The sequence below is a fragment of the Rhinopithecus bieti genome, unplaced genomic scaffold, assembly GCF_001698545.2.
Source record: "Rhinopithecus bieti isolate Rb0 unplaced genomic scaffold, ASM169854v2 scaffold_47418, whole genome shotgun sequence".
In the NCBI taxonomy this organism is placed as follows: domain Eukaryota; kingdom Metazoa; phylum Chordata; class Mammalia; order Primates; family Cercopithecidae; genus Rhinopithecus; species Rhinopithecus bieti.
The window spans coordinates 1,720,038-1,736,466 of record NW_016819951.1 but is presented as its reverse complement, the minus strand read 5'-3'; the positions used below and the strand labels follow the sequence as shown (position 1 = coordinate 1,736,466).

At 39.0% G+C, this 16,429-nt stretch overlaps 1 protein-coding gene across 3 annotated transcripts in view; it reads right to left on the bottom strand.

Annotated features, from left to right (window-relative positions):
- Positions 1 to 6,885: 6,885 nt before the first annotated feature.
- Positions 6,886 to 16,429, bottom strand: part of TAFA1 (TAFA chemokine like family member 1) — a 562,720-nt gene continuing 553,176 nt past the window's right edge. For 2 of the 3 annotated variants that reach the window (XM_017859393.1, XM_017859392.1), the window contains exons 4-5: positions 13,564 to 13,688; positions 6,886 to 8,017 (exon numbers count right to left, since the gene is read on the bottom strand). In XM_017859393.1, the coding sequence (XP_017714882.1) occupies positions 8,000 to 8,017; positions 13,564 to 13,688 (143 nt within the window). In that variant the 3' untranslated portion in view covers positions 6,886 to 7,999. The remainder of the gene's footprint in view (positions 8,018 to 13,563; positions 13,689 to 16,429) is intronic. The other variant, XM_017859394.1, reaches the window with a different exon arrangement.

Genomic DNA, 16,429 nt, shown 5'->3' with positions numbered 1-16,429 from the left:
CCCACACATATAAGGGAACAAGGAGAGAATATGGATAGACACCAATAGCATCTGCTGTAAGTATAAATCAGATTGTGTCACTCTTGGCTTAAAATCCTTTTTCATGGCCTCCTGCTACAATTCAGATAAAACCCACACTCTTTATCATGCCCTACATGGCCCCATAATCTGACTTCAAGGTTACTTCCCCAATCTCATGCCACTTTGCTCTCGATTACTCTGCTTTCAAATCAAACTGAAGGAGACTTCTGTAAGTTTCGCAAACACAGGGAGTTCTTCTTTGGCTAGGGCAGTGGCACATACTGATTGGCCACTTGTAAGACCCCCACCGGTTCACTCCCACTCCCCCTCAGCTCTCTGCATGACTGTCTCTTGCTATCCTCTAGTTCTCAGCTAAATGCCACCTCCTCCAAGAGATGTTCCATGGTCATCTCACCTAAAGTTACCATTTCCCTCCCATTGTTTGCTTTCTTGGCTTGTTTTGAATTTCTTTTGTATCATGATTTTTAATTATTTCTTTACCTTTGTTTTTGTCTGTTTCTCCTAGAACAATGTAAGCTCTGAAGTCACCGCCAATATCTAGTAGTGTACCTGACACATAGTGAGAACTCAACAGATATTTGTTTATTGAATGAATAAGTGAATTAATGAACAAAAAGTCTTTACCAGTGAGGTGGGTGTAAGAGAGGGCATGAAATGTCACACCTCTGCAGTATGCAGTATGCAGGGTTATGTGTGAATCTGCTTGGACAGTTAGCCTGAATGACAAAAAGGCTGAGTGTGAGGGGAAGAGTGGCCTGGCCATGGCATTGTGTGTAGTTGCTGATCATGGTCTTATACACTAGATGGCTCAAGTCATTAGCAACTCAACTTCTGAATTAACATGCTGGAAACCAGCAGGGTGCATTCTCCAACATGCTATTACTTGCTTGTGTCAATGGCATCACTCAAGTGTGGGTTATACCGGCATTTTCCAGTGACTTGAAAACACTGTCTAGCAGATGGAGAATTCTACAAAGTTGATCAAGCATCTGTCTAGTCTTCCAGCTTTCTGGAAAAGGAATATGAAATAAAATTTTGGTTATTTTTGTTAAATTTGTCTGTCTTGAGTGGAGATAGCAGAGACACAGGGAGCACTTAGGTGAGGCCTTAGTAATTTGAGAATAATACAGTAACAATTTTCTGGGAATAATAATTGCTTATCTACCGCTTTATATTTGTGTAACATTCCCACTTTCTCCATTTCTCTAATCCTCCCATAACCTTTAAGTTTTGTATAATGATTTCCATTTTACATGCAAAAACTCTGGGAGAGAGGTTGCAAGCTTTTCTGGGTTGAATTGTTAAATGGAAAGCAAGGACTTGAACCTTTGAGGAGTTATTTTCAATGTACACAGTGCCTTTTAGGCATGAGATGTAAAGGGGAGAAGAGGGGAGAAAATGTGATAGTGGTGAGATGAGCGGTGAGGGGTGGAAACCTTGAAAGCTTCTCAGTATAGTCATCTTGGGAGGTGTCAGATTAGGATCCAAACACAGCAAGAACTCACATGGAGTCCAGGTATGAATGTAGACAGCAGCAGGAGTCATAAAATGATTTTATGTCACTCAACATAGAATCAGAGGGGGAGGCCACTTTTATTGGGCAGTCAGTACCTAGCACTGAGTAGATATACAAGCATCCCAGGACTTTTTGCACTAGCTGGTAGGCTCTGCCAATCTTATACTGCTTCCTTTTGGTCCCCAGTGTTTGCTCCTGCACTAGGTTGGTTACCCCAAAGTTGGAGCCCATGGAAATGCAATAATTTTACTCCGTTCTAGCAGAGAGGTTGGCTCCTTTTTGCAACCTTGACATTTCACCCAGTAGATGACAACTGATGTGCCCATAGCATCCTCAGCGGCAAAGGTAAGACAGGCTGTAGGTTATGTGTAATTGCCTGCAAACTAGCTTTTTCTGACACTTTTTCTACCACCAGAGGAATCACATGAAAATGCAAATATATGAGAATAATATAATTTGGGGCCAGATTTAACAAAATTTCAATGGGTTATAAATACGTGAGATTTGGACACTTCAAATTGTGATATTGTGAAATATATTTTTGGTTTTCAACATGGTTCCCTGGCATACAACTCTTAAACTCCTTAGAATTTCCAAGTGATGTCTTTTTATATGCTAACGAGCTGACTGATGATGGCTGGCTGCTTCTAGCTAGCTTTAGGATAGGGGCTGGTCTCTGGAAGGACCATCTATACTAAAGGATTAGATCCAAGGCAGGATTAGAGGGTTGGGACTTCAGCCCCACCCAAAACATCTAAGGAGGGGACAGGAGCTGAAGGTTGACCTGATTACCAATGGCCAATGACTTGTTAATCATGCCTTTGTAAAGAAGCCTCCATAAAAACCCAGAAGGACAGGGTTTGGAGAGATCCTGGACAGCTGAACACATGGAGGTCCTGGAGGGCAGTATGCTCAGGGAGGGCATGGAAGCTCAATACCCCTTCCTATACTTCATACTATCTTTCTATCTGTATCTTCTGTACTATCCTTTATAATTAATTGGTAAATATAAGTAAGTGTTTCCCTGCATTCTATCAGTCGCTTTAGCAAATTAATAGAACCCAAGGAGGGTGTTGTGGGATCCTCAGTTTGTAGCCAGTCAGTCAGAAGCACAGGTCAAAAAACCTGGGGCCATGATTGACATCAGAAATGGAGGCCAGTCTTGTGGGACTGAGCCTTCAACTTGTGGGTTGTGATGTTATCTCCAGGTAGTGTTAGGATGGAATTGAATTAGAGGACATTCAGCTGGTATTCACTGCAGAATTGCTTGCTTGGTGTGCAGGGAAAAACCCCCACATGTCTGGTCACAGAAGTCTTCTGTGTTGATTGTCGTATGGTGTGAGAGCAGAGGAAAAATATTTTGAGTTTGTTTTTGTCCACACTCATATACCAGCATCTGAATTTCTGGATAGTCCTAAAAATAAGTCAGAAGAATGTGGACATATGGTTCCTTAATGAGCAGCATTAAGCATGGTGCCATGCATGGCAACAATAAACTGAGATCAAATTCTGGCTACTAGTGCCCTGCAATGTGTCAGGGTTTCTACCTTCATCATGGTATGTTAGGCACTGTAGGTGGCCCTGCTTAACTAACTTTTGTTACCTGGCTAGCTTCTGTAGGCTTATGTGCCTTTTATGCCATGTTTGAGAACTACCCTTGAACCAATTATAATGCCTTTAAAAATTTACTCACAGTCGGCCGGATGTGGTGGCTCATGCATGTAATCCCAGCACTTTGGGAGGCCAAGGCAGGCAGATTACGAGGTCAAGAGATGGAGATCATCCTGGCTAATATGGTGAAACCCCGTCTCTAGTAAAAGTACAAAATTAGCTGGGCTTGGTGGCACACACCTGTAATCCCAGCTACTCAGGAGGTTGAGGCAGGAGATTTGCTTGAACCCAGGAGGCAGAGGGTGCAGTAAGCTGAGACTGCACCACTGCACTTCAGCCTGGCGACAGAGTGAGACTCCGTCTCAAAANTTTTATGCCATGTTTGAGAACTACCCTTGAACCAATTATAATGCCTTTAAAAATTTACTCACAGTCGGCCGGATGTGGTGGCTCATGCATGTAATCCCAGCACTTTGGGAGGCCAAGGCAGGCAGATTACGAGGTCAAGAGATGGAGATCATCCTGGCTAATATGGTGAAACCCCGTCTCTAGTAAAAGTACAAAAATTAGCTGGGCTTGGTGGCACACACCTGTAATCCCAGCTACTCAGGAGGTTGAGGCAGGAGATTTGCTTGAACCCAGGAGGCAGAGGGTGCAGTAAGCTGAGACTGCACCACTGCACTTCAGCCTGGCGACAGAGTGAGACTCCGTCTCAAAAAAAAAAAAAAAAAAAAAAAAAAAAAATTATTCACAGTCTTTCTGAAGAAGCCATTTCCAACCCAGTCCATGATCTATGGCCACATATCCATGTGCCATGGCCTAATGGCTACAATACACTGTCTTATGGAAAGTCTGGCTGCAAGTTTTCTTCATAGCATGTCAGTGTATTCTTGGATTATAGCTTCTGTAAGCAGGTGGGAATCAGGGCTAGATAAACGTTGCCTGGTCTATCAAAGTCAGTTAGGACTGGGATCTTGCCTCTCATATTTGGTAATCAGTTATTTCTTTTAATGATGTAACTAGCTACCAGAATGAGAGCTTAAACTTTTTGAAAATGAAGCAAACTACCTAAGTAAATAAACAAATGAGAGCCACTTGTGGACCAATGATGTGAGCATGTCATGACATCCATTGATATGCCCTGAGCTATTTTACAAGGAAAAAGAATCCTGACGTATTCAACCTCAAATCTCTAAACCTTTAATAGGGGATATATTAAGAGGCTAGTATGTACAATTAATGGCCTCCTCCTTAATTTAAAGTGTGAACTTGATTCTAGTTCATCACTTTTGTATTATTCCCATGGGTAGTATGAAATTAGATTCCATTACTGCCCCCACTAGTCCTGAGTTCTTACATTCCAGAGTAGTGCCTTTTATCACGTTTTCCTGTATTTGTAAACTAGCTGGAGATGGCTCGAGCCCTACAATTCACTAAACACGCAGTCTTTTATTTAGAAGGTAGACAGCTCACAAAAAGACATGACACACTTCTTTGTCAAGCAAACTCTAATAGCTTTTGAAATGGGGCTGTCAAGCTTAATTAAAAGAAAAAGTCATATTATGACATGATATTTAACCTCCCAGGGAAGCATTGTGTACCCTGTGCAGGTGAAGAATGTGGTGGATCACCTCATATAAACAATCTTTTTATCTTCCATAACTTACTGTATCAGTGACAATGGCAAGGTGGCATAATATATTGTACTATAAAACCACTGTATTGCTTTGTGAAAGTTATACCCAATTTGATCGAAAAAACATGTTGAATTGTGTCTTGGTGAAAACATTCTTCATCATTCTATAATGGAAAAAAGCCAAGCAGTAAACTTCTCAATGTGCTTGCCTAGTCCATTAATAGATTAATTGAATCACCCCAAAATGTCAACAAATAAGATTTACACTATTTGAAAATATTCATTTTATGAAATAAGCTACATTTTCTCTTTTTTACTAAGAGAAGGGCTCTGGATAAAACTCTTTGCATTTACTCTAATTATGTTATAACATTATTCATCGTCCTGGATGCACAAGCTCAAAATCAATATTAGTCATACCACACTGAGCTCTTTATTACCAGAAATACGTGATATAAGTTTTTACACCATAAATGTGCAGATTCAATAGGCAGATGGTAGCTACTGAATTCCCCAAACTGGAGCAAGTTAAATTTAAACACAATTTGGTGGTTCACACATTTGTATAAGGGACTTGGATAAATCCAAATTGAATTTGACGACATTTACAAATATTTGCACTGTCTTATTGGATGGTTTCCTGATTCTGTTGTGATTTTTTTCTCCAGGTCTTTTCAATAAAGACTGTTGCATGAATTGACTGATGGGAAATGAATGAACAGATGTGGACCTCTAGACCAGCTCCTTCACTGACTTAAAGGCTCTGGTTACAGAAAAGGAAAAGCTGTGACCAAGACATCTTGTGAGTTATGAGAAGTGTCTGCATGTGTGAGGCTATACAAAAGAGAATAGCCTTCTTTCTTCCCATCGGATTTTCATTTAGTATCAATGCTTTTAAAAGAGTATCCTAGGGAACACTAATAGTAAAGTCCACACGTTCAGAGAATTTGGAGCAATACTAATGCTGGCAGCATTTAAAAAATCAAATTAGTTCATCTCACTTTAGGCATGATAGAAACTTTTATGTAAAATCTAGATTTCTGGCTCTTTTGAAAAACTGAAGATGTAACACTACAGTGATTATACCCTCACATAGAAGTAATTTCTTACAGTTTTTCATTATGCAGCGCATGTGTGCTCCATTAGCCATGTGACCAGCTAGAGGTTTCTTACTTGATTTCCCCTCTTCTAGTCTTTTTTAAAGATGCACAGTGCCCTTTGGTTTATTAAAATCTCTGACAATTCCCCCAGTAAATATCTCTATTTTGTTTTAAAAACTTGCCCAAATATATTTGATTATAGAAGATTTTTCCTTCACATTTTGCATCTGGATCATAAATTCAAAATACTCTGATTTTCTGGTGTGAACTTTGTGCTACCTTCTGGCAAATATTTTGTGAAAGTGTTTGAGAAGCCTAGATTTTGCACTCAGGATTCTATTTCTGTCTTGATGCTTTTATAGGCCTTCAAGATGCAGAATCAGTTTATCTGGTTAGAGTGTTTGTGTGTTCAATCAGACTTCAGGCTATCTTGATAGAGATAGGGGAGCCTCTGAATTTGACCTGAGATTTAAATTTAAAAGTTGAAACTATGGGACCCAATGTGCTATTGACCTAATAAGAAGCCATAACAACATTCATTCCAGAGAATGTATTTTGCATAAAAATTGATACACTTACAAGATGACTGGAACAGAAAGTATGATTATGCTATCTCTAGGAAAACTAGAACTTAAGTAGATATTTACTTCTTATAAGCATTAGCTGAGCAACTCTCAAGAAAAGAAAAAGGTCATTCATTTTTTGGTGGGGTTAGCCCCATATCTACTATTATTCCAGTAACCACTACGAAAGCCCAGTAATGGGATCTGACATTTCGGCTTGCTGACTGAGGACACTGCAATTATAGTGATGGATTTCTGATTTGCAAAATATTAACAATGGAAATAGTAGCCACAATGGAAACAAAGACCTTATGGGAAAAGTTCTGGCTGACTATGAGTCTCTGAGCAGGGCATTCTCCGGATTTGGTTAAGGTTGATTCACTAAAAATAAATGGCAAAATAAAGAAGACAGGTAGGTTTAGAAAGAAGTTATTTACCACTTTAATAGGGCTGTCCAACATTTGGTCACATAGATCATCCTGAAACCTAATTGCTTTCATAGCCTTCCTATCTCACAAGAGGAGATCTGAATACTCTTGGAAAAAGCAAACCAAACATAGAAAGAGATGCCATGGTAAGACTTGTTGCTACAGCACTATGTAGTTAACGATGCCAGACTTTGGATTTAATCAGAGGACATTTCTGCAGTCTAGGACAGTTATACAAAGCCTTAAGACATTGTATTTACAGGACTTATTCATGTAGGGATCCATATCCTACCCATAACTCTGCCAGAGTCTTAATAGCATGGTGGAGTGGCTCCCTTTAGAATCCTCATTTTCTTATATGTGGAAAAGCTAGTAGTTCTAAAAATATTTTCCTGGAAGAGGTTAGAACGGTTATTATATATCAATTGAATATAAAGTATGATTATGTAAGCCAAGCTTGCATGCTAATATTGCACAGGGTAGAAAGTAATAAAACAGGACAATGTGCTTCCTTGGGCCATCTGGTAGAAGCAGAAGGAAGTTCTTGATTCAGTATCATTATGATGCCTCAAATTCCAGGAGTCCACCTGTAGCTGGCCTTCTCGTGTCAGCGCCATCTTGAATTCTCAAAAGGGCACATATCTTCCTTGCCGTTAGAAAAAGAAATGACTACCAAAACAAAGCAAAACAGACAAAACATCCAAAACTCAAAGGGGTACACCAGTCGTCTCAAACTGTGGTACTGTTCATTTCTTGAAGAGAATAGATAATATTTCAAAATATTATATATATATACATATATTTCAAATGGTACAAAGTAACTATAGATTCAAATTAGAAGACAGTTGATCGTTCTTCATGATCCCCAAAAATTTCACTGAGAAAACCCTTTTTTAAGCCCACTTTCCATGGTGTTGCCAAAATGCTGCGTCTTCTCACTGTAAGATATTTCATTACACACAGTAAACGCACTGTGATTATCTGGTAGCCAGTCAAAGTGCAAGTAAGAAATCCATTTGGCTTGTATATATGTGAGATGTTTGAGATTCTCAAAATGTATTTTCCAGAGGGTTGGTTTTCCTTTACTACCACAAATGCTTCTGTTAGGTTCTTGGGTGAATCTGAAACCAAAAAAAGACAGACATTTCAGGGAGAACAGTGCAAAATGAAGGCACAAAGAAATGTGATTACGCAGAAAATGAGGACACTTTGGATCTTCAGGATGTTGCTTTTTTTCAGATGATCTGAAGTCAAAAATCTTAAGGTTTAGAGCAGTCATTTTCAAATGGTGATCAAATCATATTGATAGGCCACTATATTTTTATCAATGCAATAAATTGATGATGTCACTCCTAAGGAGTGAGACTCTTGGAACAATGCCTATCCAGGACTGGTTTCCTAGGCATGTGACCTATGAAGTTGCACAAGGCCCTATCCTGGAAAGAGCCTCCTGCTTGGTTTAATGTTCTTCTGTTGCCATCTTGAGATTATTAATACTTTTTAAACAAGGGCCCTGCACTTTCATTTTGCACCTGGCCTTGCATGTTATGTAATCAGTCCTGTGTCTATCTGATGAGAATTTGAACTGAGTAAGTTAATCCACGGTCTTGTGAAGTTGGCCTGTTGTAAGATGTAGAGGGCTGGCACGAGGTGAGGTCGTTGCCAAGGTTAGACCACATCTGTGTAGGAACACACAGATGAGAATCTGTTCCTGTGCAAGGTGAGAAACTGTTGCACTCAATGACACAGTATTCAAGGGCAATCAAGATTACATTTCTGTTGCTGTAGATGTCTTTTAATCCACTTGAATAGGGTACCAAAGGTTCAGATATTCAAAAGGACACATGTACAGAGAACCACTAATTTCAAGCATAAATAACAATTCTAATAGACTTGATACCCCTACTCTAGAATTCTAGGAAATATGGCATTTTTCTTTATTATCTCTTACTTCTTTATAGTTTTAGAAGTTGAGTGTTCTGAGGCTAGAGGTAGAAGTCCATTTAAGGATTTTAGAGTTAGGTGGGTGCATTTGTGTTGGGCCAGTTACAGAAAACACCGATTTGACAAGATGGCTATAGTGGTTAAGTGTGCAATCTGGGGTCTTCTGCCTCCTCCTTTTAGGAAATAAAACTTGACTTTACATTGTGTACTAACTGTTGATTTTCTCACTAGTCTGAGAGACATTCACATACTGGAATGAAGCAAATCCAGCGTGGTTTGCTACTTCCCAAGATATTATACCAGATTATGTTCTGCTATTTTAACCTGTTAATTTGTCTTTTCCAGTAACTGGTTTTCTCCTCATTTCATTCTCTTCTTCTTCCTGCCTCCAAATAACTGACATTCAGTTTTTAGCTGACATTGTTCCATCATTGTCAAATAACTTATTTTGTCTTTGAAAGGCAAGTAAATCTAGGGACTCCAAAATCACTAAGCCAAAGGGAAATTCAAGCTGGGAATGATGTCAGGCAAACCTGCCTCTCATTTTATTCCTAAATAATATAGCTAGAAAGATTTTTCAAAAGCCACATACCTCACTCACAATTTTACCACAAGGAAATTCCTTGTGGATCCCAGATCTTTACCCTAAAACCTTTCTGTTGAATTTTACTCTGGCAATGTAAATTGATAGTTTATTTTCTCAGGTGCAGGACAAAGAACAGAACTCTAAGTCATTCTCTTCTCATCTGAGACAAATGTATATCTGATTGCATCTTCTGATGTAAAAATACAGATAAACTGAGCTAGATGAAGGCCTAGGTGGCTCTTCCTCTACCCCCTACCCACATGTAAATGGTGTATTTGGTGAAAGGCTGGTCAAAGACCAAAAGAATGTAACCATTTGTCTCTTATCTAACCACACCTTTAAAAATTTGCTTCTTTCCTCAATATCCACCCTTTTCCCTTTAAATATTGAAACCCTCAAAATCATCTTTGGAGAAAGGCACAGACCTACCTCTAGGTCATGCATTCATAACCTTGGCCAAATAAACTTTCTAAATTGAGTAAGACCTGTCTCAGATACTTTTCATTTTTACATCTCTAAGGGAGAAGTCTGTCTTTCTAAATTAAGTCATTGTTCCTGATTATACAAGGTATAGACATGTATCTGAATACATGAGATAGAGCCTCCCCAACTTTCAAACTTATGTATTTGATATAATTTAAAGAAAAGACATAAATAAAAAGGTATCTAAAACTGCAAGAACAAAATCTGTAGTCAATATTTTGGTTGGTTAGTCTTGCTCCTAAGTACCAACAAAGTGATTTAATAAAGCAATTGAAACAATGATCAAGCAAACACAAGGGAATAATTTGGCCATAAAACTTCACCCAGATGTACTGAGATTCTCCCCAGAAGTGTGTGTGTTGCCGGATTTATTCTACTCCAGGCTGGGTCTTGGAAAACCTCTCAAGGTGAATGCTTCTTTTCTATGGGGTGGCAGCCAGGAGTCTTCCTCTCTTAAAAAGTTATTTCAAATCTCCTGAAAGAAAAGGCTTTGCCTAATTCCACCTATATTTTCTCCTTCCTTCTGTGGTAATAATGTCACTCATATCCATTGTTCCTGAGGTTTTTCTTTAGACTGTGGCCTGTTACCTGGGCTAGTCCAGACGTTCTGGGGTGTCTGGTAGTTAAGATGAACCACCGCATTTCTACTCTTCACCTTCCTTAAAAAATGAATACCATAAAGTTTTAAATTAGATCATACTTTGAAACATTATTTATCCACATTTCGAAGAGAATTTTGTTCAGGATGATTATTTTGGAAGTAACCTACAAAAGATGAAGGTTTGGAACAGTCTTTTATAGGAAAGAGAATGAAGTCTCAGGAAGCTTTCTCATGATTATCTTTATATTGAAGTTACTTTTAAAATAATAGTATGAAGGAAACTCTCAGTTGCTATTAACAATCTGAGTGTGTTTCTCCAATTTTTTTTTTATCCTGAGTGAACTCTCTTTGAATTAGTCTTACACAATAAAGAACAAAAGAGGTAGTTGTCTTTTACCTCATTGATAACAGCAGAACAATGAGAACATGTGACTGATAATAATTAAAGTACATCTGTGAATTAAACCATTTTTAAAGTCAAATTGTTAGAATCAGTATTTGAAGTGAGTAAGCATATTTGTGCTCTGATGGAGAAGAATACATAAGGTATAGAAGAAAAGTTAATATAAAATGTGTTTTCAGAGCACACAATCTAAGGACTGGCATTGACACACCATTTATACAGAATAGATGGTTCCTATATACATTATCTAGACTTCATTGGTGCCCTTTGTATTTAAAAGTGCTTATTTCACTGTGAATTTCTTGAGAAGGAGGGAGGAGGGAGGACGTATGTCAGTAGGAGTATTTGAGTCCTCTGAAGGTTTAAAAAGTACAGCTTTTCCAGTGTCCTCTTTTTCCTTTTCTAAGGACAGACTTGAGAATTCTCAGCTGACTGGTGTGCAGTTCACATGGCTGTAGAGTAGTCTCCTGTTTCCTTGCTTGAAATGGATGTACACGTCAGAACAGGTACATCTTCTGTTTTCAAACCAACTGCAATGGTAATTTATTTATCTCATCCATTCAACTGCTTGGGTTGAATTCAGCCCACCCAGGGAGGTAGCAAATGGTGTGCTCGTCTCTGTTACTGTGATTGGATCCTACACAATACTCCTGTGTTATTGGAAAATGTCTAGGGTGCATCTGCAACACATCTGATGGTTTTAAAATGTACTCTACAGAGGCCAAATAAAAGAAAGTTACATTGGTCTCAAAAAAGTAGCATTAACAATTTCTGTTTCTATTTTCGTTTTGTTGTGTTTATATTCTGTCTTCCAAAAAGTCTCCTAGTTGGTATCATTGGAATTTCACATACTTAAATCCTGACTTGAATTATTTTTCTCTACTGTGTTTACATCTAGAGACACCATGAGAGCGAGACTTGCCTTCAATAAAGGGCAATCAGTTATTTAGAACAAAGAGATCTGGCAGGAAATATATCAGCAATGTGCTTAAAACAAAGGTGGTTAGATTCCAATCATACTGGCCATCATTCAGAATAGCTTAAAACAAACCAATTTGTGAGGGCAACTTCAAATTATTCAGAAGAATCATTTTTAGGCAAAAGTAACCAAAGGGAAACCTAATATCCCACCTTCCACTAGTTAATTAAAATGGTTTCTGTGGATAAGTTGCATGAACCAGGCTCATTTCTGAATAATGTCTTTTGTAGGTGTTTCATTAAAATGAAACAGGATAACTCACATTAAGCTACTCAGGCACAGACAGACGCATGTTAGCAAGCTAGGGTGGTTCAGAGGTCCCTCCTGCTAGCAAGCCGGAAATATATGGCCATTTACTACTGGTCAATGTGGTCAAAATAGGCAAGGTAATTTGATACACAAAATGTTTTCACCTATTTTATATGTGAAAAATAAGTTTTATATAGTATTATGTAGCATTTGTTTTGTCTTCTGCATTACAAAGATGCAAGAACCAATTTTATTTATTGAAAAGGTGATGCTGAGAAAGAAGAGTAAGTCAAGATTAATAATAAGGGGTAGGAAACAGAGACATCCTTTCAAATACATCAGACTTTTGGTAGAATAAAAGTTCAGCATATTAGGATTTGTAACCAATGGAGCTTGCTTTAAAAAATACTCCATAGGCTGGGTATGGTGGATCATGCCTGTAATCCCAGCACTTTGGAAAGCTGAGGCAGGAAGATTGCTTGAGGCTAGGAGTTAGATGCTGCAGTGAGCTATAATCACACCACTTCACTCCAGCCTGGGCAACAGAATGAGAGCCCCCTCTCTCAAAAAAATCTCCTGTAAATTAAAACACACACAGGCATGCACACACACACACACATACACACACATGCATACAAAGAGAGAGAGAGAGAGAAACAGGGCTGATACTCAATGGGTACACATACATATGACCACACTTGTTAGGTTGACATACTTTTTTATTAATGGATTTATAATTACTGTCTTAAGCATCCGGAGCATCTCCCATACCTGTCCCCTTTAGGATTCCAAGGCTGTCCAGTAACTACAGGGTTAATATCTGGCTAGCTGGGTCTTTCTGCCGTGCTCCAGCATCAGGGCACCAATTCTGATGGGTTGGATTACCCCACCCTGAAGGTTGTTATTTGTTTAGAAGATCACTCCTGATTTAACCAGAGAAATCAAACAATGATTTATTCATGCCCCGAAACCCTTTTCAGTTCTCTGAAAGATCATCACAGAACTCTTTTAAAGAACCACTAGAGAATGGCTTCTGTAGGTGTACTTAAACGCAGACCCTTTAGCAAATCATCTGGATGAATTAGGGAGGAACTTTATTTGATTATCATTCTGAGCACTATAGATGTTGGATGAGTTATCCGAATAATTACCTCATGATTCCTCTCCCCTCTGACTGGAAACCCAACTTAATTTATGAGTCTGTGACAGAAACACTAAACTGCTCAGTGTGGAAAAGTCAAGTTCAATCTCTAATGCCTCATTCATAGATGGACACTGATCTGCATAGGTAAGAAGGCTTTCTGTCACAGGAGAATCGTTCTTCTCTCCTGTGCAAAGCTTCTGTGGATGCTGTTTGCACAGCCCAAACTCAAATAGTACAGTCTGTAACATGCAAAATACATTTGAAATAAGTGCACTTACTCTCGTGGTCTTAATTTTGTTGCCTGTTGCGCACATCCATCCGGAATTGTCAGGGAGTGTCTTACATTCTTCTCCTTCTAGGCAAGGCTCCATCTCACACCACCATTTCCCAATCACTATGGAGGCTGTGCAAAAACAGGAAACAACTGTGTCTGAAATTTATCCAAACAACCTGAACACTGACGTTGTGTCCCTCTGCAGATTTCCATATTCTTGGAAGCACACTAAGTCCTCTTTAATCCTCCATGACTAGTTAAGAAAATTCTATTAAGAAAAATAAGATTTTAATCTCTATGTCTTATAATGCGAATATAATTATGTGGTCTGGTTTCATCAAGGAGCGTCTTGTTAGGGATTGAGATTGCCTTTTCAAAATTATGACAGTAGGAGAAACCTAACATAGCTGACTCCATCTTGCTTCTAACATTGAAGCTATCTTTGGTCATTTCTGGGCATAGGCCAAGCTAATTTTGGGAGGAATTTAGTTTAAACTTAAAGCAAGGATAATAATAACCCTTCCCAAAAGTAAAGTACCTTTGTAAAACTAATGAAAGGCCACAAAGTTAGGACTATGAGAGAGGCCTGAATTCTCTTAAGATATAGAAGTAGTTAAAAGATAATCAGCTATTGTTCTGGAGGCTGTGAGATTTGTAATTTTCCAATTACTCCTGTAGATAACATCACTATTGTAGAACTGAAAATTAACTGTTTGAGATGTTTTTCAGACTTTTGCATTCTAGCAACCAACTGACTCCACTGAGACCCATGCACTCAGGACTCAACCAGTCCTGTGGCCCCCACCTGGAGGCTGACTTAGCACATGAGGACCATTTGCCACACCTCTATGATTTCATCCCCAAACAATCAACATTCCCCATTCCCTAGCCCCTTGCCCACCAAACTACTCTTGAAAAATCCTGACCTCCAAGACTTCAGGGAGACTAATTTGAGTGAAAACTCCAGGTTTCCCATGTGACCAGCCTTGCCTTAATTAAACTCTTTACTGCAATATCATGGTCTCAGTGAATTAGTTTTTGTCTGTGCAGTGGACAGGAAGAACCCACAGGCAATTAAAAAAATCTTTTTTTTTTTTTGTATGATGAAAGCATATGGAAGAGGAAGACTCATGAAGGAAATAAAAATATTTTACCCCAAAATATACTTCTTTGACATAGTGTGAGATGGCTGTTCAGAGAGCCAGCAAACAGAAGTAGCCCAGCAAAGTTTTCTTTCAAGGGGGAGATTTGTATCTATACAGAAAATCTGCACTGATACAACCAGGCTTTCTCTGAAGTCCCCATTGTCCAGTCTAGGAAAAATTAACTGAGAGTCTGAAACTTTTAAAGGCCTAAAATAAATATGTACCATCTATTTTCTCTGAGGGGTGCTACCTGTGAGACCAACATTGCTAACCAGGCCTCCTTTTCTCTCCCTTCCCTAACCTGTCTTGCCATATAACCTGATTTACCATCATAACCTCTTTTGGGCCATGCGCTGAGTCCCCATTCTTCATGTAACTTCAAGATAGTATTTAAGTTTTTATACGCCATTAGGGGGTTAGTGTAATCACTGTGATTCTCCCTCATGTACATATTGATAAATTTGTATATCTTTTCTTTTATTAATCTGCCTTTTGCCCTCGTGCCTTTAGATTTTTCATCAAAATTTCAGAAGATGAAGGGGAAGTTTCTCTTTGCCCCCCCTACACTTAATTTTTGGGTCTTGAGGCACTTTCATGCTGTTAGCTTTTGTAAAGCACAGAACTTGCACTATTTCTATTCAACGAAGGGGACAAAATGCCTCAATATTCTTCAGAATGACTGAGGCATTCTTCTCAGAAAGGCCAATTTATCCACCAAGCATTAGGGTTTATCCCTTAGCCTAGGGCCTTGAAGAATTTCAAAGGCCTGGCAAAAGAAAAAAGGAATTGACTGAAAGTACGAAAGAAAAGTTGCAAAATAAAAGTCAAGAGTAATATTAGATGAAAATATTTCCTTACCATCGAGAGTATAGTTGATATGGGTTGTGGTTACCTTTTGTGGAGGGAACTATGAAAAGTTGAGCCTCTGATAAAACTGCCCTAATTTTCAGGAGGATATAAAGAATGACCACAATTGGAAGCTGGCAATGAATTTAGTGTATGTATTAAATATTTACAGCACAGGTTTTCTGATAACAAAATTTTATAAAACCAGTGACTAGATTCACTCAATGCAAATCAAGAGACTCTACATTTCCCTTAACGCCTTGACTGAAAAATGATTTCTACACAAGCACCAGTCATTTCTGTAGCTCCTCCCTGTGTTAGCTCTTCCCAACTCCACCTGAGCTTTTCCCATTCAGAATCCTCAAAATGTCAGCCAGGTGTTTGTCTCACCATGCTTTCTGGTTGGCTGTTTTTACACTGGACCAGAACCCGCCTTCTTTACTCACTCCCCTCCACCCTCCATGTTCCAAAGATGCTTTCTACTATGATGTTTAAGTCTCATAACAACAAAGAAGCCAAATGAAATATGGTAACATCACAGAGGATTAACATTAAAACGGATGGAGTAAACCCTGCAGCAAAGCAGGAGCACATTAAAATTCTCTCTCTTGGCTGGGCACGGTGGCTCATGCCTTTAATCAGTACTTTGGGAGGCCAAAGTGGGTGGATCACGAGGTCAGGTGATCAAGACCATCCTGGCTAACATGGTGAAACCCCGTCTCTACTAAAAATACAAAAAAAAAAAAAGCCTGTAATCCCAGCTACTCGGGAAGCTAAGACAGGAGAATAGCGTGAACCCAGGAGGCAGAGCTTGCAGTGAGACAATATTGCCCCACTGCACTCCAGCCTGGGCGGCAGAGCGAGACTCCGTCTCAAAAA